The sequence below is a fragment of the Nicotiana tabacum genome, chromosome 24 (assembly GCF_000715075.1).
Source record: "Nicotiana tabacum cultivar K326 chromosome 24, ASM71507v2, whole genome shotgun sequence".
Classification (NCBI taxonomy): domain Eukaryota; kingdom Viridiplantae; phylum Streptophyta; class Magnoliopsida; order Solanales; family Solanaceae; genus Nicotiana; species Nicotiana tabacum.
Window position 1 is genome coordinate 6,540,204 of NC_134103.1, and position 16,302 is coordinate 6,556,505.

Here is a 16,302-nt window from a genome sequence, read left to right on the forward strand (position 1 = left end):
GAGCTTGTTGCAATCACTTCAACAAGATGGGACATTCGTGAGGCTATAAAAGAAGGCGTGCAGTATGATCCAGCAGCCAAACAACTTATCGAGTTAGCCAACCAGGGCAATACGAGACATTTTTTGGTCGAAGACGGCCTACTGCTTACCACAGGTCGGCGGGTCTACGTGCCTAAGTTTGGAGACATTAGACGGCGGTTCATAAGGGAGAGTCATGACACAATGTGGGCTGGTCATCCAGGCCAACGTCGCACTAAGGCCTTGGTTGAGTCAGTCTACTATTGGCCACGCATGCAAGATGACATAGAGTGTTATGTGCAGACTTGTCTTGTCTGTCAACAGGACAAGGTTGAGCAACAAAAACCCGGAGGACTTTTGGAGCCACTACCAGTTGCAGAGCGTCCATGGGAGAGCGTGACTATGGACTTTATCACTTGCCTACCGAAGTCTGACGGTTATGGCACTATTATGGTGGTCGTGGATAGATTTTCCAAATATGCCACCTTCATGCCCGCCTCACCAGGTTGCACTGCCAAGGAAGCCACCATGCTATTCTTTAAGAATGTGGTGAAGTATTGGGACTTACCAAGGCATATTATCAGTGATCGAGACCCACGTTTTACTGGAAAATTTTGGAGAAAATTATTTGACATACTTGGCACGGAACTGCACTTTTCCACTAGTTTCTACCCACAGACAGATGGACAAACGGAACGGGTCAATGCCTTACTAGAATGCTACTTGAGGCATTATGTAAGCGCGTATCAGAAAGATTGGGCAAGGCTCCTAGACATTGCCCAATTCTCTTATTACTTGCAGCGGAGTGAGTCCACGGGGCGGACACCATTTGAGCTAGCCATAGGCCAACATCCACAAACCCCACATTCATTACCAGCCACGTTCGAGGGAAAGAGTTTGGGGGCTTGTCATATGGTCAAAGGATGGGAGGAGCAGCTTGACACTGCTAAGTCCTACTTGGATAAGGCAGCTAAGAAGATGAAGAAGTTTGCAGATCGTAAGCGGCGTCCCACGGACTATAGAGTTGGGGACATAGTCATGGTGAAGTTTAACCCAAGACAGTTTAAGGCACTATGGGGCATGCATCAGAATCTGATTCACAAGTTTGAGGGGCCATTTAAGATAGTTGCCAAGGTAGGCAAGATCTCATACTAGCTTGACATGCCATCGTATCTTAAGATCTACCCAGTCTTCCATGTCAGCATGCTTAAGCCATATCATGAAGATAAGGATGATCTGAGTAGGGGCCAATCAAGTCGAGCGCCTATGACTATCACCTCATCGCATGATAGGGAGATTGAGGCTATTATTGATTACCAGGCCAGGCGAAAACAAGGGCAAAAAGCCACCGCAATGTTCCTCGTCCATTGGAAGGGGCAATCACCGGAGGAGGCCACATGGGAACGTTATGAAGATTTATGGCAATTCAAAGATAAGATCCGAGAGTTTATGCAGCAACATTGCGCCGCGGTCGTCGCAACATTAGGTGGGGGAGAGTGTGATGACTCGCCATGTCATCATGCCACATAAGCGCCATTTGGCATATATTAATGCCATGTGGAAGCTTACATAGGAGGAATGCTTGCATTTGTGAGAAGATTCTAGAGAAGTATGGACATTTCCTTTGGAAGATCCTAGATGTTTATGGATTTGCTAGGAAAGTCCTTGGAATCTTCTAGGCTTGTAGAGAATTCTAGAGAAAGCCCTTATCTTGTAAATATTAAGGACTTGTGTAATAATTAATATTTGCACACTAGCCCCTAGGAGACTAGTATATAAAGGGGGTCATTCATTTGTATTTCATCAAGCAAACAATTCAAGTTCTCTCTAATACAAAGCTTCCATTAACAATTCTCTTGAGTTCTTTCTACCATTCTCTTAGCGATCTTGAGTGTAGTAAGGCTAACTTGGCATAGCACGAACGTGAGCAAATTGTCAAGTGCCGCACGTGTACTTAGTTAACGACTAAGGACGTGACATACGTCCATAATATATAGATGAATAAAGTGAGTTCCACTTAAATAAGACGTGTGCAATTATTTCGGCAGACATTTTACAGTTTCTGAACTAGCATATCTTGGGTCCTCTCTCTCTTCAAACCTGCAGAAGAATCAAACTATAATTCATCAAGATAACTAATATAGAAATTATATAAGTCCGACTCAATTTTGAGGAAGAATTCTGATAAATGCCATTGACCAATAAGCATAGTTTAAATCATTAATCTTCCGGCAATGTAAAAGCAGCTGCATATTTTATCTAATATGCTTCTCGTTTGTATGTCAGCATTTGAAGTATGAGTTTGATATCGATAACCATAGTACATTTTGTTTCCCTTTTAGCACCAATAAAAGAAGGGGTTTACCCTCTGCTAGAGCTAGGACACCACTTTCAGATTTCAGAACCAAGAAGGTCCAAATTAGATGCATGGGCCATGTGTGGCCTTAGAAATCAAGGTTTAGCCCCTAATAAACCCTTGTACCATCCAGCTTTTCACAAAATTTAAGATGGCAGGAGAAGAGAAGGGAACAAACTTCAGATGCCTTCGGGGTTGTCCAGTTGGTTTGGAGGGCGGTCATCCACACGAATGACTTGGGATCAAATCCCCTCAATGCCTTCTGGGTTGAGCATGTCGCACATGACTTGCCTAGTGCGGATCACCTCCCATGTGTGGTTTGCAGGAGGTTTACCCAGTGCGCACCAAATGTAGCGGCTGCGGGTTTTCCTCTTAAAAAAAAAAAAAAAAAAGGGAACAAACTTCAGAGCTAGTAAATCACATTAAAAACCCGAAAAATAAATAAATTTATTTTCAAAATACCTGCGTAAATTAAAACTGAATCAAAAACACGTACATGAAAGTGTGAAAATTAGTCCAACCTTCATTGTTGGTGTAGGGTTCATCAACTGTGATATGGAGGCATAGAGCATCAAGGAAAAAAATCAGCATCAATAGTTCATATATTTCATACCACAAATACAGAAGCCAAAGAAAAGGCTTGAACAGATCTTTCAGTTTGAGTTGCCTCAAATCCAGAAGTTGAAAAACCAAAAAAGAGATAGAGGAAACATGTAAGAGCAACGAAGCAGCAGGAAAACGGACACAAAAGCGATGAAAGAACATCAATTAAGCAAAAGAGATAGTATTTGAATCTAGATGATATTGTGGGCTTTCTAGCTTAAATAAAAGCGAATATATCAAGCTTTAGCCGAAAATGTTAAAATTGCAAGCAATGCAGTAAGCTACCTCACCAAGGCAAAAAAACTTTGACCTCTAATATCAAGAACTAAGGATTTGTAAGCAGAGGGAAAAAAAATTATATTAGCACCAATTCACCAACAAAGAACAAAATTCAAAGCAGAAAAATAAAGTTTAACACACAATTAAGGTTATATGCCTGGGGAAAGTGAAATGCTTAAGAGATCTTTAGCAACTGAATCCTCCTTGTTCCCACAAACTCCCCGATCGCCTTCAAATTCTGACAATTGAGCTCGTGACAAAATCAAACGCAGAGATAGGTAAACAATTTTTTTTAATCGAAAATCGTTAATAATTCTCAAGAGATTTTAGTAGCAAATCCTATCCGAACAGAGGATGAGAAATTTATAAACTACGATAATTTTCTTATTCGTTAGTTAGTATATTTGTTTCACTATTCAATTTCAATTTTATCTTTTTTTATATAGAAATTAAGTTATATATATCGATAACATAATGAATTTCTTTTACAATCTTTTCTGAAACCGCATGAATCTTTTCTGAAACCGCATGAAAACAAAAATATTCATGCATCAATTTTTTTTTAGTGTAATTCAACATCTTATATTAGGTTGTTTATAATTTATTTTAGATATTCACCAATAAGTATTACTAATTAATAGAATGTACTATAATTATCTTTTAAATTGATCAGAAAGAGTAAATATTTTTGATAGCGTCAATACTCAAAACTTAAGCTAGTACGTTATTTACTTTTATTTCTTTTTCGTGATTGTGATAATAGCCAAATTAAAATTTTCACTTTAAGTTCTAGACCTCAACAACCGATAATCCACTTTATTCTTTGTGCTCTTCTTTCATTTATTTTTTTTTTTAAATTTACTATTTTTTTTATCTTAAATGATTAATTTGTTATTTATAAAATAAATTTGTTGCTAGGGTAAATATTTTATAAAATAAATTTAAGGGTCTCTCAATATGGTTTCGCCTTAGGCCACGAGATCCGTTGAGCCGCCCCTGGAATGCACCATTAAAGAAAAGAGAAAAGAAAATATATTAAGTGGGAATCAATTCATGTTCATTTGGATAAATAACTCAATATTCAATCAAGTGTATCATTCAACCTTTAAAATAGTTAATTTAAAGCAATTGACACCCTTAACACTAAAACCCCGTCAGATAAAAGTTATGGGCACCCCTCTAGAGCCGCCCTTGTAGACAAGATCACTAAAATTAACTGTAGTTTACAACGAAAGAGATATAAAGAAGCTAAAGAGAGGAGGAAATTGAAGAACAATCCTAGAGGATAGAACCAGGAAAAAGCAAATTTGAAGGAGTAACTAAATCAGAAATTGGAAGGGCAATTGAAAAGGACCAAACGACCAGGTTAGAATTCCTCCATGCGGTGGAGTAAAAATATGTGCTGGCTATGGGCATGAAAGCCACGTAGAATAAGTATATTAGCTGATAGGTGAAATGACAAACATACCCTCGGGCCTAATTTTAATGACTTGAAGCACACACGTCAAAACCTTTCCTCTTCTGTATAATAGAAAAGAAAAATATCCATATATTCTATTCCAAGTAGAAATAAAGAGAATTAAACTCCTAGCCAAACATTAGTATAGTGAAATTGTACAATAAAAATTCCAACCAAACCACAAGTCTTCCGGATAGCCCAAAAGCAGTAAATCTGAAACCCGTCGCATGTGAAATTGTGTTTCTTCCCTAGATTTCTTCTTCATCTTGTAACCCTAATCAAAGCAAACAGAGGGGAAAAAGCTAAAGATGGGACAAAAGGCTAAGATTTTCAAATCAGCACTTCAAATTATGGCCTTCTGTATTCTTGCATCTAAAGGCTGCTCTTTTATTGGAACTTTGCTTGCTTCATTAAAAAAGAAGAAGACATTACTACTTCTCAATCAAATTCTCAAAGGTTTTTTGTTTCTTTCTCTGTTTTTTCCCTCTATTTATAATGGTGGTATTTGGTTCAGTTTGTGCGCAGCTTGACTATTCCACCAGATATGTCTATATGTGGCTAAAGCTCAAATTTTTAATTGCAGAAAAGAGACTTGTGAAGCCGTCAAAGAGTATAATTGAAGAGAAGATAGTTTTGAAGCCGTCAAAGAATATTATTGAAGAGAAGATAGTTGAGGTGAAGCCGTCAAAGAGTATAAATCATAAGGATGTTGATCGGGTGAGTTTTAATTTCAGGATTCTCAAGTTATTTCTTGATTTAGTTGTGATATTGTAAGTTTATTTTTCAAATTACTGGCATGTGACATTATGAAACAACCGAAGACGATACAATTTATCCTAACATTATATTTCATTAAAGCAATACAATACGGTACATTAAGAAACAACCATCCAAACAAGTTGTAAAAGGTAAATGAGGATTTTCATTTAATAAGCATGTGGTATGAATAGAATCTAGTTTGCTGCTGGTTCTTGCTTTCTTATGGATTCTCTGACTTCTCTTTCAAGAAGGCTCCAATGTTCATTCATACCGTGACTTTGATGCCCAAGATATGGTTTTTCACTTTGTTTTGGCTGTTGAAACATATTTAAATGATCTCTTTTTAGTTTGTTTGTGCTTTTTTGTACTGTAGGCAATGTCCCCATTTTTCTTGGATCTTCTATTATGTCAAACTTCAGAGACCTTTGATGAGCACTTACAATGTTTTATTTTCCTTTAAATTAGTTATAAATAATTGTAATGAACTATTAAAGCACTTATCTTTCCTAGCTAGGCGATGAAAATTCACTTCCCAGAGGAAATAATTGTGGATATCCTCAGCAGGTTACCTGTGCGGTCTCTTCTTCGATTCAAATGTGCTTCAAAATTTTGGAAGTCGTTAATCTCTGAACCTCACTTTAAGACGAAGCATTGGAATCATGCCAAGAATAACAAAAAATTTCAAAAACTTCTTATTGGGCGAATGTTCCCTACCGCTTATGATAAGCGGGTTGGTACGATTTCGTATTATTGTTCTTCTTTATCATCAGCTCAACTGGTTGAGGGTGTACAAAAGCTTGGTTGCCCTTCAAATGATAAACCGTGCGGTTACATAATGTTATGCTGTTGCGATGGCTTGTCTCTTCTTTGGTCTCATGGTGACCATTTATTGTGGAACCCGTCCACAAATGAATCAGCAGTACTTCCTAATCCCGAATTTCCACCAGTATCCGGTAGCACTTACGGAATGGGATATGACTCAACTATTGATGACTATAAGATTTTTAAGATTGATGACAACATGGGTTATGGTTCCAACCCACCCAGTAAAATCCTTGCACTAAAGAGTGGTTCTTGGAGAAAAATTGATAACCATCCTCGTGGCTTTCGCAATAGTGTTTCTGGTAAGGACTCTTTGGCATTTATTCATGGCGCATTTCATTGGATAAGTATGGATATTTTATGAGTATTTTATGGTTTCATTTAACATATCAAATGAGGTGTACGGAGAGATACCGTTGCCGGAGGGAATTTGTAATATTTCCAACGCGGTTATACATGGCGTTTCAGTATTAGATGGAATGCTTTGTGCTTATTGTACTTACAGAAATGCAGAGGCGGGCACTTTTAAGTTTTGGGTAATGAAAGATTATGGTGTCAATGAATCTTGGACTGAATTATTTACTATGCGAGGGACGCTTCTTTGTTTAGCCATACCGATGTATAGGTTTGCGGATGGTGAAGTGCTATTCTACTACGAAGATGGTGGATATCTCGGGTTTAAGACATCCAAAGGACCATTTGGATTGTTGCCTGCATATCTTACCCTCCAACAAGGATTCATTTATACAGAAAGTTTGATCTCTCCAAAATTACTTACTTAGTATTTGCTTATGTTTGATTGAAGCCACAACCTCTTATTCTTTTAAGTTTATTAGCTTGCTAGTTTTTGGCTTCAAAATGTATTTGCCAATGTTGTTGGCTTTGCTTATTTCATGCTCTCAGAGAGGCGACATGACTTATTTCTATACTATGAAAGAAGTAGTTGAACCCTCCCTCTCTTTTACCTATTGTTGCTTCTCTAGTTATATATACTAATTGCTCGTAATACTAATTGCTACTGGGTTGTTGTTAGTTGTTTTTGTTTTATAAATCTATCAGCGTAATTTAATTATAGAGGTTAAGAGAAACTTTTTTGTTCTTTGAGGTTCATGGACGTTAAAAATCAGTTTGATAGTGTTTGAATATGATAGAAATCATGTTAAGGTTGAAATCTATTTTTGACAGAAAGCTCTTCCTGAAATTTTGGAAATCATCTTTTTTTGTTGAGGTCTCTGATCAGTGGAGTAGCCACACTATGCCAAGGGCGAAAAATTATATTATACTGTGTATATATGTTAAATATTATTTTATATGGTTATATATTATATTTTGAACATCCTTAACATGGTTGAGCGAGGCAGTCCAGGGTATTCACGGTGATATGTTGTTCACGATTTCAAAGTTATCTGCCCATTTTGTTTGCCAAAATTAAACGGAGATCACCGCATGTATGGTTGATTTGACTCTTTTTCAATCTAATTTTTTATAGATAAAATAACTCTTAAACCCTAAAATTTATATAAAGACAACTAACTAATCTTAAAAGTAGTTTTTAATTAAAAGTTATTTGTGAAACAAATTTTTTAATTTAAAAGTTAAGTTTTACAAAAAAAATTTCAACAAAAGCTTTCTACAGAGAGTACAGACTACAAACCCTCTCGGCTCTCTTTTCTTTAATTTTATGCTTACTTTTATTAGTAAGCATAAATAATAGGAGTATTTTCACTTTTAGCATGCACCAGAAACTATATATATTTGATAGCCGAAAAAGTATATAAAATTTGTATAATTTTTGTATATAACATACATAATGTATATATGTACAAAAAATATATAAATTTTATATATTTTTTCGTATATTATTTTTACAACAGCTATATAGTGTCATTTTTCCTAGATAATATTAGGTGGGATAGCTACTTTTTAACCACTTATTAGTATTTAGTCATCAGTTTAAATGTTATTAAATTTAGCCATTTTTTTAACACAGGAAAAACAATTAACCCTTGTTTGCCTTTTGTGCAATCTGCCTACTTAAGTGGATGGGGAATAACCTAGGCCAGCCCACATTAGCTTATAGTGGGGGAAGTGCACAAACGATCATTCTTACAACTGCTATTTAGAGATTAGTCAGTACTTATTTTATTCTGAAAATTCAAATTAAAAATTCTCGATTAAATTGAACCGAAAAACTGAAATTTAGAATACATTGGCTAATTTTTAAATAGCAGCTCTTTAAAGTGGCTACATGATGTCTCTACCTTATAATGTCCAAGTTCACTATGCTAAATGTTGAGAATGGGTTGGACTAGTATTACCGAGTTCTTTTGCGAAATCAGCCCAAAGATAAATTCATATAGTCCAATCAGTATGCAGACCAAGAAACCCATTTTTGTTTCTTTTTAAAAAAAAATATTTAACTGAATTTAACATGATTATACTCCAAAAATAACATGAAAAAGTAGAAGATTTATTCCTAGTTCATTTCATTCGTCTTTCAACATGAACATTCAAAGCTCAAGAAACTTTGGGAAAATATCTTTTAGGCATTTGATTTGTATGTGTCTTGTTCCGTTGTTCATTTACTTGTAAGCTTGAAAATGAGGTAAATTAACTGCTATATAACATGTAAAAATAACCAGTTATAAGAAATTCTTTAAATTGCCGGTCTTTATAACTTAAACTCATTGGACTCGTTTGGTATGATGCATTAGATAAAATAATGCATGCATTAACTTTGTGTATTAATAATATCTTGCTTGGTCCACTCTTTGAACTTATGCATTAGTTATGCAAGCATTAGTTATACACCCTATTTGGTATTATCATATGCATAACTAATGCATAAGAAATCATGGTATTAACAATGCAATGGTTTTAAACTTTTAATGTATGCATTAGCTTACTTAAAGACAAAATTGTCCTTTAAAATTTATGCTTGATTAAAATATGCTATTATATTGATGCAAGTTTGAAATAATCCAAGAAAGTGGAAAATAAAATTATATCCCTAGTACATAAATAAATACTTAGCATATTTTCTTTTTTATAAATAAATATTTAGTTATATACTACAATATATAAGTAGACAAAACAAATAATTTTTTAAAAACTTTTTTCATATAAAAACATTTATCGACATATGTTTCTTTTAAAAAGATAAAGTGATGGACTGGTTATGAGGGTATTTTTGTAAACAAACAATACTTTCAGAAATTGTGCAATACTTTAATACATCAAACCAAACAATAGATAAAAAAATATGCTAGACTAACTAATGCAAGTATAATTAATATCAGCATTACCAATACAACGTATTCTTATACACTTTACCAAACGACCCCAAAGTATATTAGGCAATGATGGTGGGACGATTCTTAATTGTAAGAATTGAGTAAAAATTCAAAAAAATAAAAGAAAGAAAAATCCATGTCTACCCCATAAGAACCATAATTATCATCCTAAGGATGTTTCGTGCATTGATGTCCTAAATATCCATTGTCTAATAAATGGAATATAGGTCTATTTTTCTTTATATACCTAATAGCGACGAAGCTATTATAATGAAGCGAATTTTCCTCCGAAAGTTATATTTCTAAGTAGAGTAAAAATAAATTACATATTGAAATGGTAAAATCCATATAAGGAAAACTTTTAGCTAGTTTATACATTTTTTGAATGGCTTTGTTAGAATTTCTGACTAAGTTTCCCCATTTACTTTTTTTTTTCTCCTACTTCATTCAAACAGCAGGAAAAAAAAACAAATGATAACAAGCAAACTTTTGTGCTTTTATTTTCCTCTTTCTATTTCTTTGCCAACTTATAGATCGATTACCTCTTCATTTTCCCAATTTTCTATATATTCTTTTAGAAGCTGTATCCAAGAAACATGACAACAATAATGTTGTTGGAATAAAGGACAATCAACTGCCCCAAATTTGGTCCTACTTAATTTTTACTTTGCAGACATCTTTGAAAAAGTATTACACAATTATTATTATTTTTCCGAAGTTAACGGACTTGAAAATGATGTATAGCCAATAGATATAAAGTCAGCCTAAGATTGCATTAACAAGTTATTTTCACTTAAGACTAGTAGTGCTTAATTCTACAATCAAGGACGACCACACAATAATTATTATTATTATTTAGTAAGAAAAAAAAACGTCCATTTGATTTGAACATCTTCTAAAATCATTGATGTCCCGGAGCTTTCTTTTTTTTAAAATTTTTTAGATGACACGTTGATTTTAACACGTGCTTATTAATATTTAGCTAGTTGGCTCTCACTAATCCATATTCCGATTACTTTTCAATTTTTTGAAAAGGTATTTCTATTTGTATTTTTTTTGGAAGAATTAATCCAAATAGCCGTCCACCCAATAACTTAAACTAAAAATAGCGGTTGAGGTATAATATATGCATAATTTATGTATTGTATGTGTATAATTAATTTATAATCTATGTATATGATAGAAAAAGTAAATAATTAATATGACCGACTATTTGTGTAAAGATTCCTTACTTCTTCTTGAATCACGAGTACCCATCTAACCATAGGAAAATGTATATATCATATCATTTTGAATGTGAGAGATGGACCCAATTTGATTGCGTGAAAATTACTATATGTCTATATGTGTCCACCTTTTAATTCCCAGGCCATCCTACAAAAGGAAAAAAGAAAAAGAAGGAAAAAGAACTCAAGCAAAATTCAAAAATACAATGAAGAAACAAAGAGAGAGAGAGAGAAAAGTGTTCTATTACCTGCTCCCTCTGTTTTAATTTACATACATATGGTGTAATCTGATTAATTACGGAATCTAATTTTAAAATGGAAAAGAAAAGAAAGACTCAAAAATTTATAATACTCAAATATTTATAGCCATACTTATGTGACTACAAAACCATGTTATTAATGGTGAAAAAAAAAAGTTAAATATTCAAATATATAATTTTTAATGAACTAATGAAGTATTAATTTGACATAAAATCGAATAGAGGGAGTTAACATCAAGAGACTATCAAGTTTTTTACCGTATTCCTTTGCGCATGGGAAACAACTGTATCACCAAATTTATTCAAAAGTAGCTAGTCATCGTACAGTATTCTAGAAATCAATCATATTATTGATCAACCAAAATTGCCGTCGAAAAATAAAAGGTCAACCAAAATTCCAAACTTAGTAGAAATGACATTACTATAAATTAAGGGTGTATATGGACTGGGTTGGTTCGATTTTATTAAAATAAAACCAAATCAACTATATCGGTTTGGATTGGTTCAGTTTTGTCGTATTTTTTGGGTTTTTTTTGTTACATGAATAATGTGTCAATTTTACTTTGTTAAATTTGTTATAAGTAAATATATGTTTAATAAAAAATAAAAAAATTGACAAACATATGATCTATTAAAATATTTTTATGGGAGAATTTTCTTAATAACACATGATAGTTATTTTTTTTAGTTGTCTGACAATAAACTTTCGTTGATGTACGCTTTCAAAGTTAACCGAATTTAATAATTAAACATGAAAATTAATATGATATCTAAATAATAATATGTTATTTAATTTTCAATTATCGAAACACCACTTCAAATTCGAAAAAGATATAAGAATCTAAGAAATCTTTATATATGAATATGGAAAAACAAAGAGATTGAGCATTTCAATAACACTTGATGAGAGAGTGATCATACAACATATTATTTAAAGTTGATAAAAATGGAGCACTTCATATTCTAGTAAATATTACATTCCATAAGAAAATCTTAAATATTTTCAGACAATTTTTAAGAAAATTCTATATAAAGTCTTAAAAGTATATATAAAAACTATATGTCGGTTTGGTTCGGATTTTTTTTACTCAAGACCAAATCAAATCAAACCAAATCTTATCGAGTTTTTTAATCGATTTGGTGCGGTTTTCCGATTCGGTTTGTATACCCCTAGAGAATTATCAATAAAACAAAGGTTTCACATTGGTGATGAATTTTTTTGCAAATATCATTCTCTACTGATATTATTACTTTGCTTTAATATGTGTGTCTTAGTTTGGCACGATACAATTTGTTATACTTTTGAAACTATGGATTCAGGATAATATTTACTAAAATTTATATATATTCTTCATGCTTTATGTTGAAAAATGAATTCAATTGAACCTATAGCGAATAAATTACATCCGTCACTAGGAGCTGAGCATCCCACATATAGAATAGAGTAGCACAACTAGCAATTTCTATTCATACCAGATAAGTGAGTATATTGGAATTAAAAGTCCATATATTTATTGCGTAAAAATAGAAATAAGAAGACGAAGAAGAAGAAGGAGGAGGAGTAGGAGTAGGAGTAGGAGTAGGAGTAGGAGTAGGCGAAGGCGAAGGCGAAGGAAGAGGAGGAGGAGGAGGAGGAGGAGGAAGAGGAGAAAAAGAAGCCTTCGTCCCGATGGCCTGTGCGTCGTTGCAGCTTGAAGGGCATGGGGCCTCCCAACCAGAGAACCTCGAGACCGACCTGCCTCAAGCTAAGGAGGTCGATGAGGAGGTTGGGGCCGAGGCTTCTCGGGACGCGGGCAGTGCCCCGAAAGAAGCACTCGGTGTGATAGACATCACCGAATCACTCTCGTTTACTGAGTCCATGTATAACGAGGCCCAAACAGTGAAAAAGCATCCCGACGAGGGGGCCCGTAGAGCAGAGGACCCCTTCTGCGGCCTTTTTTGATGGCGTGGATTCCACCACCACGAAGGATGTCACTGGATTGGGTGACTTAGAAGTACCGAAGAAGAGCCCATCTTCGGGAGCAAGCGGGTCTTCCTCGACCCCAAAACTGATCAACCGATTCCCAGCTTCGAGTGTGGATCCTGACCGAAATCGATCCATTATCATCTCTGTCCCGGAGGATGCCCGGGTCCTCTCCGCCCCTGTAGGGGTGGCCAGTTACCTTCGGTGCCTGGTGATCAAGGAAGACCATGCCAAGATAAACGAGGTAGCCATGCCTTGCCTGTTCAACGAAGCACAAGAGGCGCTGAACCGGGTAAATTCAGATATCTCTCGATGATTTTAATTTCTCCTTTTGTACTCAGACTAATCCATAGATAATCCTAATATTTTTTTTTGTATTTGTAAGCCTCGATGCTTCATCATGCAACTTTCCTTCGATATCGGGACGAGCTGAACCAACTTGAAGTCGAAGTAAAGGGCTCACTGAGAAGAGAGACACCTACAAACTCCTCAGCGAGCAAATTGAAGGAGAGGCTAAGAGCCATCGAGCTGAGTTGGATGTGGCTCGAAAGGAACACACCGAACTTGTTGAACAGGTAAATATATTTGAAGTTAATAACGATGAGCTTGACACGGTAACTAATGGTCGGAACCCGTAGGTCCAACAGAAGATTGATCGGATCGACCAACTCCGAGCCGAGATGTATGCAGTAAAGGTAAAGGCCGAATAGTAGAGAGGTAGGATGGACCGCGTGACCTCGTTAAAGGAGACTTCCCGGGCGCAATTAACCTCGGTAGAGGTCCAGCTTCGGGCGACAAAGGAAAAGGCCGAGGTATAGGACCAAAAAATAGAGGAGCTCATTTCTCATCTAAGCTCGGTTGTCTTCGATCGAGAACCATTGCCAAAGAGCTCAAAGCGGCCAAGGAGCTCAAAGCGGCCAAGTCGATGGTTGATATGATCAAAACTGATGCCGACGAGATGGTGGCCCAGTATAAGGCCGACGCCGAGGTAGCCCAGGACCACTTAAGGAACATGGTCAAATACATGAAGTGGCAGTCCCGAAGGGAGGCCCTCGAGGAGGTTCACGCTATGGGTTTTGATATATCGGCCGAGATCGCGACCGCTAAGGGTTTTGAGGTTAAGGTCAAGAAGTTGGTGTATCCCGAGGATAAAGAAGATTCAGAGGGATAAGGTGGATCCGAGGACGGAGAAGATTCCGACAATCCTAGCGATAAGGCGGGCTCTGGCGGTTGGAGTTTTTTTCTTGTTTTTGCAGGGGTTGGCCTAGTGGCAATTGACTTGAGCCTTGGGGTTTGCTCCCTTTCAAGGTCTCAAGTTCGAAACTCACTGGGTGCAAACAATTTCTGAGGGCCATCTGACTGGGTAAAACCTGAATTAACCGTGGTGCACTTGCGGGAAACTCCTTGCCGAGGGCCTGTGCACCCCCGGGAATAGTCGGGGCTCAAAGAGACTCGGACACCCGGTGCAAAATCAAAAAAAAAGGCGGGCTCTGGCGGAAACCAAGTCGTTTAAATGCCTTGGAGTTTTTTTCTTGTTTTTGTACCCTTTTTTTAGTAGAGGCCGTTTAGCCTCTGTAAATTTGTCTTTGTTTTTGCACCTTTGTACTTTTTTGTGAGGCCGTTTGGCCTCTGTAAAGATATATTTAATATATATAAGGCTCTTTTTCCCACCGACAGTTTCTAAGCTTGCTTATTTTCACTTTTTCTTTATGATTGTGAAGATATCGAAATGCCTTAGCATGTAATATTTAGGTCTTGCCCGGAGGTTCGAAAAAGCCTTTCTTTCGATATTATTTTGTATATGATTTGTGGGGGATCGGTATGACCGGAAATTTTCCCCAAAATACTTAGAACGTTTTAGATGATAATTTTTGCCGAGGTTAGCCTTTTGAACCGATTTAGAAATTTTGAAGGCTTTATTTTTTGTTACGGGTCTCGGACGTCTCCGAGCCATTTTAGTATGGCCTTAGCCTTTTTAGTTCGGACAATGACCAGTGGGCTTGTTATCCCGAGTTATCCGGGCTTGCCCAAGATAACAGTTCCCGAATGTGGATGGTCGTAGCCTTTAAGGTTCGGGCACTGCCTAATAGGTCTTGTGCCCCCAGGCTCTGATAGCCAGGGTCGTCCGAGTTTATATTTGGATGGCAGTCCCCGAGTGAGAGCGATCCTTTGAACCTGGATAAAGGCGGCTCTTGGGCCCGATATCTTTAGGGAATCGAATGTATGAAATTCCTTAAAAGAAAAGAAAGAAAACGAAATTTTTAAGGGACAAGATATATATCCGCAAGGTAGAAACTTCTTTTATTTCTGTGTGTAATATATATGGTTACACATGTGTACGAGCTTTGTGTCAGGGCTCGAGCAGTCTATGTGGGCACAGTTCATTTGATCTTTTGGACCTTACAGTAAATCCTATCGATCGAGCTGAGACCATTCGATTACAAAGTTTCTTTCCTTGCTAAAGTCATTATCTGAGGGAGATGCCCCAGTGTTCGAGGCCGACCATTGAGAAGCCTCGAATACTGTTGTCGTGATCTTTGACATTGGTTTGTAGCCGGCCTTTACTTGTAAGTTAGCACGATATATTGTTGCCTCGTTAAAAACCTTACCGGAAAACTCATTTGGGACAAAACCGGTTCAAGGAAAAAAGAATGCAACGCGTGATTTCAGGACTAAAAATTGTGTCGTTCTTTGACGATTGCCTGCAAATGTTAGTTCAAAGTGAAAATAAGTAAAAGGAATGAATGGGATCGTACCATAGTAGTAATATCACTTTAAGTGAGTTATGTTCCAATTGTTCGGTAGCTGCTCACCGTTCATTGTTCCGATATTGTATGATCCATTTCCGGTGATCTCGATAATTTGTTAAGGACCTTCCCAGTTCGGCCCCAACTTCCCTTCGTTTGGGTTCCGTATGTTTAGCGTGACCTTCCTTAACACTAAATCCTCGTTATTGAACTATCGAAGGTTGGCTCTTCGATTGTAATACCTCTCGATCCGCTGTTGTTTGGCGGCCAACCGAACAAGGGCGGCCTCGCGCCTTTCTTCTATCAGATCCAGGCTCGTATTCATGGCTTCATTGTTTGATTCTTTAATTATTTATCGAAACCTGAGACTCAGTTCTCCGACTTTGATCGGCATTAAAGCTTCGGTGTCGTAAACCAGCGAGCATGGGTTGGCCCCGATACTGGACTTCGAGGTCGTACGGTATGCCCACAGGACATCGGGTAAGATTTCTTTCCATTATCCCTTGGCATTGGTCAA

General features: G+C 36.5%; 1 protein-coding gene across 1 annotated transcript; it reads left to right on the forward strand.

Moving 5' to 3' along the window:
* Positions 1-4,803: 4,803 nt before the first annotated feature.
* LOC107771563 (F-box/kelch-repeat protein At3g23880) lies at positions 4,804-7,247 on the forward strand. Its single transcript, XM_016590965.2, is given in 4 exon segments — positions 4,804-5,171; positions 5,299-5,432; positions 5,989-6,656; positions 6,658-7,247. Coding segments are annotated over 4 exon segments (1,371 nt in total). The 5' UTR covers positions 4,804-5,023; the 3' UTR covers positions 7,079-7,247.
* The last annotated feature ends 9,055 nt before the right edge of the window (positions 7,248-16,302 follow it).